We start from the raw sequence: 17,060 nt of genomic DNA, 5'->3' as shown, positions 1-17,060 counted from the left end.
AAATCTTTTACTTTTTACCAATTTTACTATTAAAACAACAAACTAATGCTTCGAACTAAGGATGTCTACCACATTTCTGTAATAAAAAAGGCATAAAAAGCCTTAAAATAGCCAGTTGGCCATTGCAACAAAACACTGACAAGTGTATGACTTGAATTTAAGTGAAATTTAAGTTTAAAAAAAGAAGAGAGACAGTGTTGGGTGTATATATATATATATATATATATATAAAGTAATTACCTGTGAAAATTATTCAAGCAAAAAGCAGCACAGAAATGTTTCAGTTTCAATGCATTTAGGTCTACATTGAGAAATTGTAAATATTGATGAGATTATATAATGTTTTGTTTATGTTTATCACCCTCTTTCACTATTTCAATAGTTCACTTTAGACATCTCAGAGGGTTTGGGTTAGTAGAAAAAGACATGTCGTTGCAAAGTTACTTATAGTCAGTAGAATGTCTGTTGGTGGAGCATCAAAATAAAGTATTAGCAGATATTAAGCAGACAGTCTAATGAGAGTTAGTTAACATTTAGCAAAGTTACTTACAGTTAGTATGTCTAAAATGCCTCTTAAGTGGAACACAAAAGCAGAGGTTTAGTTAGTTTAGGTTTAGCAAAAGTACCATTTATATTTTCTGTGCCAAATTAGTTTTCAGGAGATCTTTTTGTGAGGAACTGATATTCACTGATAACCTTGCGCTGTGACAGCAACACACACATCATATACATATATTGACATATTTTTTTGAATATGAAAATGACTCCAAATATCTGTTTCTTACCAAAAGCTTTTGAATGGCTAAAATTCATTAGTCATTTCAGTTTAGAGCAATATTAAAGTGAGTAAATAAAGACAGAATTAAAATTTGGGGTGAACTATTCATTTAAATTCCTCTACCTTTACTCAGATCTCCATTGTGGTGAACCTGATTTCACCAAGTGCAACATGATCCTGGATCAACATCTTTGTTGATCTTGGAACAACATCAACCAATCAGATTTGAGGGACAAGTTTAAAGTTTATTTTTCAAGTTTAGCCTTAGATCCAGGGTTAGGTGCTTCTACATCAGTGTTATTCACACATCATTTCCTTCTGATTTTAGGGATGTTTTTAGGGGTAGGAACTACTTTTTTTGGACGAGAATGTTGTTCCAGGATCAACAAAATATGTCCATATTTTCTTCTCAGACTGAAGTCTGAATTCTGGGGGAATTCTCTGAATTTGAATCCTCAGTCACACACAAACTGGAAAAATTACATTCTCACTATGTCTTAAGGAAGTGCTATTGAGGCGTAAAACACTTAAATGATTGTTTAACAATCCCATCAAGTGCTTCAAACACTCATTTGGATTAGCTTCTGAGTGCACTGATAAGGTTTTTTATTCATCAGACTGGTCTGTCTTAAGATACTTAGAAAACAAAGAGGTCAGTAGAAGCAGTTTGCTCGAGGCGTTGGTGTGTGTGTGGCTGTGTTTAGACTCCAGAGAGTCATTGCATGGCTTGAGTCAGACTCCATCAGCTCATTCTTTACCTCAATATCCTTCTGAAGGAAAGAATCAGGACTACAACGACTCTCTCGTGGAATGTTTAGTGTGAGGGAGAAAATGGAAGACTTCATCGCTAGACTCATAAAGTGGCCACTGAGGGTGAGATTTAGGAGGAAATCGTATTTAAGATTTATACCAGTTGCAGAAATCAGTCAATGCAACCACTTTTGCAACTCAATGCAACAGATTTCAAGGCCCAATCCAAACCTATTCATGCTCCAATGGAGAAGATCACTGAGCTGATCACTCAACTGGTTTTGAGGACACCAACAAACCTGTATCCCATATTTAACGTAGTCTATAGGTGGTATTTCCTTTTATGTTAAGGCCAGTTCACCTCAAGGACAATAACTATAAAGATAACGATAAAGGTATAGTTCTAAAAATAATTCTCAATATTAAAGAATATGATTTTGCTGCATTTTATAAATTGCCCTCTTGTTGATGATGATCAGCGCAATTTTTGTTGAAGAAAAACGATTTTTACAAATACAATGATTTTATTAATCATTCTGGGCTTGTAAAAGCAGATTAGATCGGCTACATACATATACACACATACTGTACACACACACACATCACTGTAAAAAAGTAAGTGTTCGTGCTGCCTTGGATATTTGAGTTGACTACACTTAAAATTTTAAAGCAGCACGAACACTTTTTTAAGTTGAAACGACTTTAAAAGTCTTTTTTTTTTTTTACAGTGATATATATACTTTTTACTTAAGAAGGGGAAAAATAGAAGAAAAAAGAGGTCATGTTAAGATACTTTCTAGAAACAAAACTAACATATTTATTGAAATAAATCCTAAAATTAAATTCTGTGAAAGTTTGAAAATGATAGTGCTTTGTTATTGAAAGAGTCAGATATCTAATGTGTGGAACTTTCTCTATGACTTGGTACTTTGTGTCACTAGAAGCCGTGAAAGCCTGTCAGAAATGCTTAGTTTCTCCAGGAAAATGGTTTGTAAGGATCTTTGCTCCGGGTCTTGCCCTGTTTCTGCACAATTTCTCTCCACCCTCTTGTTTTTTTTCCCTCCTTTTGTTTAGGTAAAGCTAGGATTAGGGAAGATTTTCCCCCTAAAGTAGTGGTTTGATGGTGCTTTTATCCCCTAGAGTTGCGAAGACGGTGGAGCCCCAGGATTAGACCAACACAAAAGGTGTTGTTGTGTCCGGCCACAGGCTGGAGGGAAGAAACTCAACTGCCAGTTTCAATATGTCAATGTTCTCAGGATGGGAAGTTGGCCAAATCAATTGAGGAGAGCTCTGGTGTCCAAATACTCACGGTTCAGACGCAGTTCAGATTTTGGGCTACCAAAGTTACAACTCTTCAAAATCCTTCTTTCAGGAAAGAATCCAAAGAATGTCCCATGTGTTATATCTAGAAAAACAAATCTTAAACAGTTCGAGTACACTTAAACATCTCTATAGGTCATCTATAAGTGCACTCCTAAAAGTTGACCAAATTCCCTTTTAGCAGATAATACGTATTTAAAGTGTACAGACTTTTTTATCTAAGAAAACGGATAGCGGTTGCACTTTATTTTACAATATGTGCACTTATGTGTATTTACAGTGTACTTACCTTTGAAATGACTGGTTAATATATAGGTAACTACACAGGTTAAGGTTAGGTTTAGGAGTATGTTCAGGGTTAGTTATAACCCAATTATTGTAATTACTATAATAAGTACATAGTATATACATATATGACTGTAAAATAAAGTGCTACCCAAATGGCCAAGAATGAGAATGTCCATACCCAAAAACCACTTTCACAAGCAAATTATACGCATAATCTATAACCTATTATTATTCACTTTAATATGCACCCAAACTTCCTGCTTCTGAAATATTCCAACACTTAAAACAAAACTGTGTTCGTTGAGCCATTTCATGGATTTTTACAGACAAACACTAGTTTCTGTAACTAAAAATCTTTTCAAAGCCATCGCTATGCCTGAGGAGAAAACATTGCCAGACAATCCCTGTCTCAACAGTAACATCATACTGTGCGTTAACATCACACAAAAAAACATCTCAACCTTCAGCTCAAAGTGCACGTTAAAGAAGAAAAATTCCAGTGCTGGTTAGCATTATTGAGGAAGGATTGATTGATGGCAAGTGTTATTTTGGCTCCTTTTAATCAGATTCAGCAGAAGCGAAAAGAAAACATTTTAACCAAATGCCTTAATAATAACACTTTTAACGGATTGCTTCTGGCAAGTTGTTTTGCTATTCTTGTCACAAGAGTCCCCAGGAAGCAGTCAACTTAGATCCATTAATCAAAATTATTAATATTGCCTATATCAGCACATGCAATACCCTTGACAAGAAACAGAGGTTCAACCCTCTACCAATGGCAAAGTAGGTTGTTTACATTCGAAACACAATAAGAGATAATTTTGCTAGCATTCCCATATATGTCTCTCAAAGGAAGACTTGTTCGAATTCCGGCCAAAAACCTTGGATGCATCCATATCCTAAACATGAAATTCGAGTAGGCTAACTAAAACCTTGCGTATTGCATTTGGCTCATTGGTTTAAAGTTGGTTTTACACCTCATTGAGTAAGCTTGCACATTTTGGCTGGTCGGTTGAGCTTTAAGAGAGGATAAAGTTTTGTTCTGAAGATCTGGCATGCGTAGAGCATCATCTCCAAGAGGAAAGACGTTAAATCATCTAAAGAGGCTTTCTGTGATGGAGCCTGTTCATAGTAAAATACAGAGATATAACAGACTAAATATGTTAGCACAGATGTGGGCTATAGCATAGCAAAAGTGGTTAGAAACGGTGGCCAGTGCAAAATAACCTCAAACGGTGGTACTCAACTTTAGCCATGCAGTTCAGACACTGCCAAATTTCATATTTTAAAAACTTTTCATCTTTCAAACCTTTGTACATGTTGGAATGCGTATTGAAAACATCTTAGATTAGTGGTGTTTACGGCAAGTGTCGCTGCAAATACTCGTAATGCACTGAATGTGAATTGCAGAGAAAAAGCAAAGTCGGAGCATTATTGCTTATCATGACTTGAGTGGAAATACTACAGCCTACAAATGCTACAACTAACTACTAGAACTAAATAAGTAACTAGAATATAAAAATATATGAGAACAAAGAAAGCTCACCATCTAATAAAATGTCATACCAAACAGCTATTTTTAACTGCTGAGCCTGTTGCCATTATGGTTCTTTATCATGATGCCAGGTACAGTCAAGTGATAGAAGTTAAAAGTTATTCACCCTCAATTTGTACCAAACCTGTATGAATTTCTTCTGCTGAACACAAAATAAGTAGCCAAACAGAAACTACAGAACTCAATGGGGCCCATCAACTGTTTGGTTATTGACATTCATAACCAAGAAAAAAAATGTTTTTTTTTGTTGTTTTTTACTGCACATTTAACTGGACGTTTTTTTTTTTTTTAAACGGACTACTGAAATAATGTTCGTAACTTAATGGAAAGTTAGCAGATCTTTCTTATAGGCTAAGACAGTTAGTTCCAATTCTTGATTCTGATTGGTCAATAGCTGTGTTTTATTGGAAAACTTGGACATTTAACTGGACGTTTTAAAAAAAAAATTATAAATGAAATAGCCTAAGTCGTAACTTAATGGAACGTTAGTAAAGTCAAGTCAAGTCAAGTCAAGTTTATTTATATAGCGCTTTTCACAATACAGATTGTATCAAAGCAGCTTCACAGTATTAAAATAATACAGCTTATTAAAGCTTTCTTAAAAATTTTTTTTTTTTTGGTAGCCTGAAGTTCAGGCCTAATTATGGTAAATCACATAAACGCAGCGTAATTCTTATTGTTTGGGTAGGACTGAGAGTTGTTATTAAAAAATGTCAAAATCTGCGAGAAATTAAATAATTTTTTGGCGGGAATGTTATTTCTTTATCGACCGACAAACCCTTCAGACGTGCCGGACGCATGCGCATTAGAGTCTGTTGAGAAACTGAGGAATTCTTCTCGCTTTAATTGCTTTAAAAGCGGTCTTTACACAGAACACTACCCAGCTTTACCTCCTATTTAACTTATTATTTCCACAGATTCAAAAGTTAATCGGATTTTTCCCCTCTAGACCTTAAGCAGATGTGGACTAAACAGGCGCTACAACGAACCGGATGAACTTCGAATAAACCAAAAAAAGGTTTTACAATTTTAAATCATTTTAGATTAAGCCGTACAGAGGAACACACTAATTCCTATGATTTAGACTATCCTAATTGCAATAGATTATTTAATTAATAAAACACATAAAAAATAGGCTAACTAAATAATACAAATATATAGGCTATATATATTTTTTGTTTCATCTATAAAGACTTTAATAATTTAGCCAAGACTAAAAATATCACCCTGAATCTCCAATTTTCCCCAGCATTTCAACAAAATATTAAGCTTTACATTGAAGGGCCTCTTCTTAATTCCAGCCTAAATGTTTCCCCCCTCTGGAAGAAAAAAAAACCTTTAAAAAAAAAAATGAGAAGAGAAGGGCATTATTGTTTTAATCCTCTTACCATCCGTCATTTTAAGAGTGTTTTAAAGGCTGAGATGGCGTCTTGTCTCTAAATCCTCCGGGCCGGGAGAGATTCTGCCATCTATTAGAGATCTCATTCTCTCTCCTCCTCCTGTGCTTCGGTCCCTCTTAAAATCAGCTTGTCAGACTCAGAGGTGTAACGCAAATAATAGTTTACAATTCTTTTCCCCTCCATATTTTCATAATTAAGATTCCAGCTTGGGAATGTGTCAAAGTTGTTCTTTATAGTAGTTTAGGCTAATAGTACATTTGTCTTTGCACTTTCTTATTGGTGTAACAATAATAAATCAAATTAATTAATTCAAAATTCTACCTAATAGAAAGATGCACTCTAAAAAATGCTGGGTTGTTTCAACTCATGGTTTGGGTCAAATACGGACAAATCCAACCGTTGGGTTACATTTTTTAACCGTTACATTTTTTTTATTTAATTTTTAAACCCAATGGTTGGTTTTGTCCATTTCTGACCCAAACATGGCTTGAAACAATCCAGCCTTTTTTTGTCTTTGTATCTTTTTGACGTTTAAAACATTTTAGCTATTTTAAACATGTTTAAAGTATTATAATTTAATAATAATTTATTTATAATTCTGAACTGATTCGGTCACTCGTCATAAATTTCTAAAAAAATTATTAAAAAAAAGCATACCGTTGCACAGGTCAGCATGAACCCGTGAAAACTGGAAGAACTGAAGGTGACGAAGAACCTCTGACTGACAGCGAAATTGGCCAATCAGGTTCCGCTGTGATCTGATCGCGCTCCCCATTGGCCGATGGGCGGGAGCTTCCAGCGCTCTGACCCGCGGAGGCTGTGATATTTTTTGAGGACTAACATCAAACATTCTTCAGAACAGAGCAGTTGTAAACAGTCTCGGATACGTTTGACTTCCAACGGGATATTAAACTACAGACAGACTGGGAAAAATCACTTCTGTTCAGTTGCTAAATTGTTGTTACAATTCGGAGGGGGAAAAACTTCTCAGCGAGGTGAGTAAACACTTTAAAAATTCATACGAGCCCGTGAAAATCAGTGTTAAAAACTGCTTTCATGAGTTTATGTGTTTTAACATACACATATAGGCTTACCTAAATTTGTTTATAATGAGATTTCAAATATTATTTTAGTTATTATACCTTCTGTATCTTCTTTCAGGTCCTAAAGACTTGAAACTGACCGTTTTAAAGTCTATTGTAATAGGCTAAAATAATTTGTTAATAAATTGAATTACAAACTGTAGGTGGTGAAAGTGTGCAATTGTTGATGATATATTTATGATCGGACCCTTACAAATGAGTTTGTCTGGTGCAACCTAATGTAGCTAATTCAGTCATATTAAATAATATTTTAAATTTATAATTTAATTGGGATTTTAAACCTAATAAAAAAAATACAGTATAGCTTAATGCTTGACAGACCATTAGTTAATGTAGCCTACATTCAGAATAGTTAGAAATGACTAAACTTGGATTTATATGGAGTAGCCTATATTTTGTAAATATTAAAAATATTCAAGTATATATTTAAACTAAATGTAGGCCTATTAAGCCCTGATTTACTCAAATGCTGGGTTGTTTCAACCCATGGTTGGGTCAAATATGGACAAACCCAATTGTTGGTTTAAATTTTTAAATTAGGCCTACATTTTTAAACCACCGGTTGTCCATAGTTTACCCAAACGTGGGTTGAAACAATCCAGCATTTTTTTAGAGTTATTTTTTAGAGATAAATTTGGAAGAAAACTAAATTGAAGACACAAAAATATGTTGCAAACACAAAATTATTTTAATCAAAATGTCTCGGAAATATTGTGGCGGGTTGTCAAAAAAAAAAAAAAAAAAAAAAAGTGCACCAAGTGTCGTCAAACACAAACTACCTCGCGTCCATCAGACTGGTTATATTTGCAGCAACATTAGGCGCATTTATAAATGCACACACACATCTCCAACAGAACCAGCCCAGGGGCGACAGAAAGAGCACCGACTGAGCTCAACACCGGGAGGGACAGACACACACAGTAAATGTTTAGCAAAGCACTTTTTGTTCAGCCGAATTAAAGTATTCCCATGTGGCTGGAATATGATTACACTGGGGAATTTAGTGTCAGTGACACAAATGCCACGGGCTCTTTAGTCAGGACTAAATCCTAAACCCCCTGGCTGCTTACACTTATTCTTGCTTCAAAAAATAATTATGACTAATAAAGAGATTATTACACTGTAGCCAATTATCACCGATTAAAGGGTGATCAAACTGCAGCTTAATGATGGAAAATCCGTACAGTCTACTGAATAAATTCAAATTCAATCATCTGCTATTATCTACTATAGGCCTAATTGTTATTTATTAATGCAGTTAAAGCGATCTTTCATTTTTTGACAGATATTGTCAAATATGCCCTCGAGCAGTTCTAGAGAATGCGTAAAAATTAATACACTTTTTAAAATGTCTTCAACATACCCAAAACGAATTATTCATATCTACTATATATTTAATTTGACAGACGACCTATCAAAAGTCAATCTGTCACGGCTGCTTGCAAACTGAACGAAAACATTCATCATCGATTGTGTTATATACGCCATCATGATGAATAAAATGTTTTTGCTCAGTCAGATTGAATAAAAGAAAAGTAAACAGCTTTTCCATATTCTTTTATTTTCACGCGTTTTACAATTTAATTAAAGTGCACACAAAAGTTATAGCTTATACCTATATAAGCTAATATTAATTTGTCAAAACGTTAGTATTTGCTTAAAATGATAGAAGAAAAACAAAGAATTACCAAGCACTTTTAGCACAAAAAATGATTCGATACAAATTAAATAAAATAGCGAAAAATACGTAGCCTGTGTTAAAACTGTAGCGAGCGTTTTACAAGAAAAATATGAAGAGAAAGTTTATGAACACACAGATGGTGTTTGTTTACGACTGATACACAACTTTTGTTGTAAGACAAAGAGTGCATGCACATATTCTGTGAAAGACATTGGCCTGGAAAGAATTATTTCTTGATTTATGAGGGAACTAATTTATTTCATTTACAATTAAATACGGTATGCGAGAAATAAATTATTAATGTATTTATAGTGAATAGTGAAATATAAGATGCATGTGGAGCAGGTACATTAGCATATAAAAAAATAGAGTTGCCTACTTTCTTTAAAATTAAGTTTCCAAGTTTTTTTTTTTGTTTTGTTTTTTCGCAGTGATTCCATAGAATAACCATTTTGAACCACCTTCCAGTGAGGATTTCTTAAAAGAACCTTCTTTCTTTTTTTTTGGTGTGAAGAACATTTTATTGATCTAAAGAACCCTTTTCCTATAAAGACTCTTTTGTGCGATGGTGAGATTGCATGGATGTTCCGTGGAACCATGAATGCCAATAAATAACTTTTTTTTTAAGAGTGTATGTTCAAATTCGGTCAGTTAGGCCTATTTATTTTTCAGGTGTTGAAATTATTTCCATGATTCAGGTCTCATATGGATATAGGCCTACTTATGCGTTATGATGCGTGAGATGCACCATGAACTCGTAAACGGAGACGTTAAATAATTATTGTAATCATGCAAGTAATCTTCTGCATGTTCTGTCGTTTATCAGATGCAGCACTACGGGGTGAACGGCTACTCTCTGCACGCCATGAACTCGCTGAGCGCCATGTACAACCTGCATCAACAGGCCGCGCAGCACGCGCAGCACGCGCCCGACTACCGGCCCTCCGTGCACGCGCTCACCCTGGCGGAGAGACTGGCAGGTAAAATGCTCACCTTAAATGTCAAACTCTTTGATAGATAGATAGATAGATAGATAGATAGATAGATAGATAGATAGATAGATAGATAGATAGATAGATAGATAGATAGGTCAAATTATTTGATTGATAGATAGATGGATGAATAGATAGATCGATAGATTACCACCATAATTCTTCATCTACAATGTGTGTGTGTGTGTGTGTAGACATCATCTTAGAGGCTCGGTACGGCTCTCAGCACCGGAAGCAGCGCCGCAGCCGAACAGCCTTCACCGCGCAGCAGCTCGAGGCGCTGGAGAAGACCTTCCAGAAAACTCACTACCCTGATGTGGTCATGCGTGAACGTCTGGCCATGTGCACCAACCTCCCCGAAGCTCGAGTGCAGGTCAGTTCACAGCCGATGGGAAATCATTTCAAGATCAAAAAGCACATAAAAGATGCCAGGGCACAACCCAACTAGAGTTTGTAGTATAGGCAGAATTATACATCGCTAATGTTACATATTGTGCACCTTAATTAAATACACTACAGACAGAAATCATAGTTTTTTTCATGCACTGGTCAATTTTGAGATTGCATTTAGCTTATTTAAACTAAATGCAAAGAAAATACACAATTAATTGTATATATTTGCATATGTAGATTTTAGTTACAAATAGGCCTACATATTAGCACTTACTATACACTAAACTTTCCTGCTTTACTCCTATCTATACTCTGAAGGTTTTTACAAAGGGGTTTGTTCATGTATAATTCACCTGTTTCATAATTTTTCCCTAAAAACATGGTGAAAATAGTTTTTTTCTTGCTGTTGATAGTATTTTCTAAATTACGGAGCTAAAGAAATATCCAAAATCCCCTCTTTAAAAAATCATGAACACTACAAAAATGAAGCAAGCGATTTCTGCATTTTTCTACATTTGTGCATACTTTAGATATTGTCTCATTTGCATATTTGAACATAACATTTCAGAAATCTTGAAATACAAAACAATTTTCTTGATGTACTGTGATTACTCATTTGGGGATGTATGGCCTATATACCTATCAGTTAAAGTTTTTACCCTATATCACCAGTGGTGTCTTGCCTTAATTCAACGATTCACTCGTCAACCTTTAAAGATTCACAAACACCAATTTCTTCACACTAACAGGTGTGGTTTAAAAACCGGCGTGCGAAGTTTCGCAAGAAGCAGCGCAGCTTGCAGAAAGAGCAGCTCCAGCGGATGAAGGATGCTGGGATGGAGAGCGCGCAGGAAGAAGGAAAAGAAGAAGCCCCGCCCATTGAGGCTCAAGCCCCGCCCTCTCCTTCAGATGGGCGTGGCCCCACGTGTGCCCCTCCCTGTGAGCCAAGTGAGGAGGTCAATGTCACCTCACCGGAACAGTCAGGGGCGGAGTCAGGGGCGGAGGACATGACTGACAGAGAGGATGAATTGCTGTCAATCAAAGATGAAACAAAAGAAGCGGGGCCTCCCCTGATGACAGGCGACACTTCACCTTCTTGCAAACCAATCAGCCCTAAATTAGGTATGAATAGCTATTTATGTATGATCTTTCTTTCACAAACGCTTTCAAATAGATTAAAGAAGTGGCATCCAGAATGAAATTGCTGTCGTAATTTACTCAATCACATCATTCCAAACTCCTCCGGAGGAACACAAAAGGAGAAACACTGAAGAAATTACCAAAAAAAGCAGCTCAACAGTAAATGATGACATAATTTACACTATAGGTTAAAATCTGGGTAAGTTGATCATTATTTAGATGTAAATAAAAGCCTAAATCAAGGGGCCGTTTACACGACTTTTTAATGCATTTTGGCCGTTCATTTACACGACAATGGCCTGAAAACGCAAGTTTGTGAAAACGATAACATTATTGTCTCCATGTAAACTAAAAAAAACCCGTGAATTTGTGAAAACGGTGCGTATTACGTGTTTAGTCTATTGGTGTTGTTTTTTTACAAAGTGACATCGCCAACTACTGGCCTGGCAGCAGAATACAGTTTTTAAAATAATTTTCTGGGATCGTTTTGACAACGTTGTCGTTTTTATGCGAAAAACGCATTGTCGTCTTTCTGTTCATCTGTTCATTATATAAAGCAATCGTATCTCTTAACAAAACTTGGATTAAACCGCTAGATTAATTTTACAAAGCCTTTAAAACCTTTTTAGATCTTTTAAGTTTTGGTTACCTGGACTTTCAATGGAGAGACAGAAACCTCTCAGGTTTCATAAAATATATTTAAATTTGTCTTACGAAGATGAACCTAGAAGTCTTGTGGGTTTGGAACAACATGAGATTGAGTAATTGATGACAGAATATTAATTTTTGGGTGAATATTCCTTTTATAGGAAGCCTATGTGTTATTTGGTCAATTAAACCAAAGTCTTATTAGTTTGGAACATCAATGACGTTGAGTAAATGACAGAATGTACATTTTTGAGTGAACAGTATCTTTAAGAATGTTGAATGCAAATGGAAACAGTATTACATTGTCATCCACCCCTCTCCCCAGATGATCCGCTTGGTTCTCCGGCTCTTCCCTCCTCCAGTGGTGGAGTGGCTCAGACTAATTCCTACGCCTCGTCTCCTCTCAGTCTCTTCCGTCTGCAGGAGCAGTTTCGCCAGCACATGGCCGCCACCAACAACATCATGCACTACCCCGCCTTCGACGTGTCCACGCCCTCCTCCTTACCCTACCTGGGCGTAAACATGAACATGGCGTCTCCGCTGGGATCGCTGCCGTGCCAGCCCTACTACCAGTCCCTGTCCCAGGCCCAGCAGATGTGGAGCGGCCCTCTGATGCAGGGCTCTGGTGCCCTACCGGCCCTCAACAGCAAAACCACAAGCATCGAAAACCTGCGTCTGAGGGCGAAGCAACACGCTGCATCTCTCGGCTTGGACACGCTTCCAAACTAACCTCTCAATGTCTTGTGTCCAAGATCTAAAGCCCGGTTTGCATGTGGTATTAAGATGTGTTTTGGTCGATCGGATCACATGTAGACGAGGGAGACACATTCCTGTTTACACCTGGTGTTTAATCCGTCTCTGTTGTCCACTTTCAACCACTTCTGTCCTGATTTCTTCAAGGGGAGGGTCTATGGGTTAATGTATGTTGTTTTTTCAGATCTTTCGATCTAATGGACAAAATAAGCTCATGCAATTTACATATGAACGCGACCGGAGACGACGGAAAAACATACAGAGAGCATCAGCTTTAGTTTCTGCTCTGACACACACAAGATCAGCCGAACGCTGTTTGTGTGTGTTAGACATCAGGAATGGTGAGAGAACATTGTGCTTGGTACATTTTTCATCTTCAAACCAAACTTGGGTCTCCAGCCGACAAAGTTTAAATCCCGTCTGGCTAGAGCTCTTCCCATAATGTTTACGCATTAGTTCAGTAGACGGAGAGTAGACGGTCTTTTGAGGCTGTTTGAAGACATTCAACCACATGAGCGTTTGAATTTGTTTCTGGAAGTGTTCAAAAGTGGACAAGCTCAAAATGTTTTACACCCCGTTTACACCTGCATTTAGTGTCGTCCACTTGTGATCCAATCGACCAATCTTATTACCTGCTGTAAACAGGGACTGCACAACATTAGTGTGCAGAAATCACGTGACATCTGGCTGAGCTGGAGCCGTTTCATTATCATTTAGCATGGCGGAGTGAAGTTTGGACGACTTTGAAATGTTAAGGTCTGGCTGCATGGCAGAGGCTTTACACTTTTCCAAACACCCCTTGCTTTGCACTTTGAAATGCAATTTTTTTTTAAATTAAATTCATTTGTCTCTGTAAATAAGCGTATTCAGGTCCACAGCCTTAGTAGAAGGTAGTGAAGCCTCCCGTTTGTATATTTGAAGAAATGTTTAACTGTCTGTGGATCTTATAAAGGGACGTAAACGTATGGATGAAGCTTCTGCAAACATCAGAAAGACTTCAGCATCACCTGGACTGATGTTCTTGATGTCATGCCATGTGATTTGTCATCTTAGAGTCTAATGGAATTGTTTAAATAAATGTGAATAATTTATCAGTGAAATGAAAGGGAATAAACCACATATATGAACCGACTCTGTAACAGTAGTTTTATTGTTTGTTGAGTCTATATTTCAGATTTTTATGTTTTTTCTTTTCCATTACACCTGTATTTGACGATATTTAATGCACACTTTTTCTGCCACTGAGTCACATTCATTTCATACAGCTATTTTAAAAGTTATTATTAGAATAATCATGCATTTCTTACAGTTCCACAATTAAAAAAAAAAAATCTGTAATTTTACGAGTAATTACAACAGAATCTAAATTGATCATGAATTAGTTAAAAAAGGTAACTAACATTAGCTATAGCTCTACAACGGCAAAAATTATAATTAGAGATTTATATAAAAAATAAAAAATAGGCAATATTTATAAAGAAATTTACAAAGACACATTGATTAGATTTTTAAGCATGCTCCTGTCTCAAGTTTTTCTCTAAAATGATTTTCTTTTAAAATCCATATGCATTGCATTACTTGCACACCATTTCTAAATAAATGGATGGAATGTAATGTTTTCTACATGTTTTTTCCACTCTTTTGCGTGCATGTTCATCTTGATAACAGATCCAGTGAAAAGCTTAAAACACAGTGGCAGAAAACGAGTGGATCACCCCACATCACCCCGGCGAGGCCGTCGCCACCCTCCTGTCAGAGGTTTGGCAGCTCTGAAGCACAACTCTCTGCAGTAAGGAGATTAACACGGGTCAGGATACCAGTGGATTAAGTTGAGGAAGAACAGAGGAATGGAGTGAGAAGACATGTCATGTTCAGACACCTGTTAACAGCCCATACTTTATATGCTGGCACTCCAAGTGAATTTAAAAAAAAGATGGATTTCATTCTCACTCCAGGCAGAAAAGGGAGGAGGAAAGACAAGATCTTTAACAAAAGCATAATAATGCATTTGTTCTAAAGTGGTGTGTCACAGACAGCATTGAAAAAAAATGATAAACACAATCAAATGTTATCATAAATAGGACAAAATAAGTATGCTTATTAACTTTTAAAAAGGGAGCAGGGTTAGTTAACTGACACTAAAACCAAAAAAAATAAATAAATAAATAAAAATGTTACTTGAAATAAAATAAACGATACCTATAATAAAATATACAAAAACTTCATCAATCCTTCTTCCAAAATGGGTTTTTGTCTTACCCTGATTCACTATGGCAAGGCTATTATAGACCTGTCTGGATGGTTTTCGCGTTCATGCTTCACTCGCCCATATCCGTAAATACAGGAAAGTTGCTCTGGCTACTTTGACGTGTGTCTGGTGTGGGAGGGAGTGTGTGTGTGTGTGTGTGTGTGTGTGTGTGTGTGTGTGTGTGTGTCTGGTGTGGGAGTAGCAGGGGTTAGTTGTCACAATGAGCGAGAAAGATTGACATGGAGCCGCTAAATCTCTGAGGAATCATATATATAAAATAATATGTAATGTCATAATAATATAAAAATATATCATATGTAAAAAATATATTTTAAACAAACGCCGAACAAAGGAGAGTCTGCTGGCAAAAAGAGGAAGAGAATCAACATTGGTTTGGCTTTTCAGAGATGGCGAGAACTGAGGGATTCGAAATGTTGTACAAGTGAGGCGGAGATGATGGTGTTTTTATCACTCAACAGGTCAGTAGAGTATCCTATTGAACAGATAAATTGCCATCTGTAGATTTAAAGAGTTCATTGTAAAGCATTAAGTCATTTCATTATAGTTGCTGCTAAAAAAAATGATCAGTGAAGTATGGTGTCTATTAATGGGTAAAGCTACAGTAACGTCTTCAGCTTGTCAGCTTGAGATCCTTTTCATCTAAACTGGTTAAATCTCTTAAGCCTTTTAGTGAATGTTTTATGAGCAGTAGATAAATCTTTTTATCTCTTTCTTTAGTTATGAGAAAGAACCATATTCATCCACACACAACCAAAACAATGTTCTTAGGCAAAATGAATGCAGTTTAGTTTTGTAAGCGCTAGAGGGCCGAAAGATACATGGTGTACTTTTAACCTTATTTTTTAGCTAGGTACCAACACTTCTCATTTTAAATTCAGTTTAGCTTGATGTATTAAAATAACAAAAAAAAATATATGTATAATAATAATAATACACTCAAACAAAATCACTCAAATTAAAATGAAACTGAAAAATGTAAAAATAAAAACTAAGTGAAAGTATTACTAAAACCTAGTATCTCAGTGATGCTAAAATAACACTGAAAGGGAGAAGAAAATACTTCCAAAACTTTTTTGTTAAAGGCTGTAAAAAAAAACAACAACAAAAAAAAAAACATTTCAAACATGAAATATGCTTCACTTTTCTTTTCACAACAAAGATAAACATGGTTTGAATTCTTGGCCCTTTAGACCATTAAAAAGAGTGCATACTAGCTACTATAATGTCAATTTTCTTATTCAGTCTATGCCATGTTAATAATGTCAAATTTTTGGGTTCTGTGCAGGTCAGGATTAAAAAACGGCAACATTCGATTTTATTTAGTTACTAAATCTCTGAGATAAAATCTGCGTCCTGAAGCAAAACCAGCTGAAAACCACTGCTTCAGTGATCATTAATGTAATTCATTTTAAGACAAATACAACATGTTAAATCTCTTGTTTGACACTTTTACAACCAACATTTAGTGTGTGCTGGTAAGTGTAAAAATTAGCAGTTTTTGGGTTGGGTGTTTTTCATCTGTGTGTGTGTGTGTGTGTGTGTGTGTGTGTGTGTGTGTGTGTGTGTGTGTGTGTGTGTGTGTGTGTGTGTGTGTGTGTGTGTGTGTGTGTGCGTGTGTGTGTTAAGCTGTTGAGGTCCTCTCGAGCTCTTTGATGTGTATCAGGGTTGTGCTCTGTTATAGGGATTTTCTGAGTTGACAGCTCCTTGAATATGTGGCGGTACTGCGATGGCAGTGGGTTAAAGAATGCTGGGAACAGGATTAGGATCATATTCTGGCAGTGGCTGTCAGTTCATCAATGGGCTCAGGTTCCCCAGTGACAGCTCTCCTTTGCTGCACGGCTAAGACCTTTAGAGGAACCATAAAAGAGTGTGAAAAGGGGCTGTTTCAATGGCATGGTATGAGTTTTGTTCTAACCTTGCTGGATGTGCATAAAGTAGAGGAGTCAGGAAATATCAGTGGGGTGCGTCTGGTTTTAACACTCTGGAGGGT

The 17,060-nt window shown here is 36.4% G+C and overlaps 1 protein-coding gene across 1 annotated transcript; it reads left to right on the top strand.

The window, feature by feature from the left end:
* Positions 1 to 6,974: 6,974 nt before the first annotated feature.
* Positions 6,975 to 14,342, top strand: dmbx1b (diencephalon/mesencephalon homeobox 1b). The gene is made up of 5 exons (XM_084426533.1): positions 6,975 to 7,086; positions 9,702 to 9,855; positions 10,062 to 10,240; positions 11,010 to 11,382; positions 12,374 to 14,342. The coding sequence occupies exons 2-5, from the start codon at positions 9,702 to 9,704 to the stop codon at positions 12,775 to 12,777; spliced, it is 1,110 nt and encodes a 369-aa protein (XP_084282659.1). The 5' UTR covers positions 6,975 to 7,086; the 3' UTR covers positions 12,778 to 14,342.
* Positions 14,343 to 17,060: the final 2,718 nt, after the last annotated feature.

The sequence above is a fragment of the Rutilus rutilus genome (assembly GCF_951802725.1).
Source record: "Rutilus rutilus genome assembly, chromosome: 12".
Taxonomy (NCBI): Eukaryota; Metazoa; Chordata; class Actinopteri; order Cypriniformes; family Leuciscidae; genus Rutilus; species Rutilus rutilus.
The sequence above is the reverse complement of the archived record's forward strand: the minus strand, read 5'-3'. Positions and strand labels throughout refer to the sequence as shown.

What these genes read in the sequence shown, in the direction of transcription:
- dmbx1b (XM_084426533.1), top strand. Translation starts at nt 9,702, where the DNA reads ATGCAGCACTACGGGGTGAACGGCTACTCTCTGCACGCCATGAACTCG. An exon ending in TCCCCGAAGCTCGAGTGCAG is followed by an intron (nt 10,241 to 11,009) that starts GTCAGTTCACAG and finishes TCACACTAACAG; the next exon opens with GTGTGGTTTAAAAACCGGCG. An exon ending in ACCAATCAGCCCTAAATTAG is followed by an intron (nt 11,383 to 12,373) that starts GTATGAATAGCT and finishes CCCTCTCCCCAG; the next exon opens with ATGATCCGCTTGGTTCTCCG.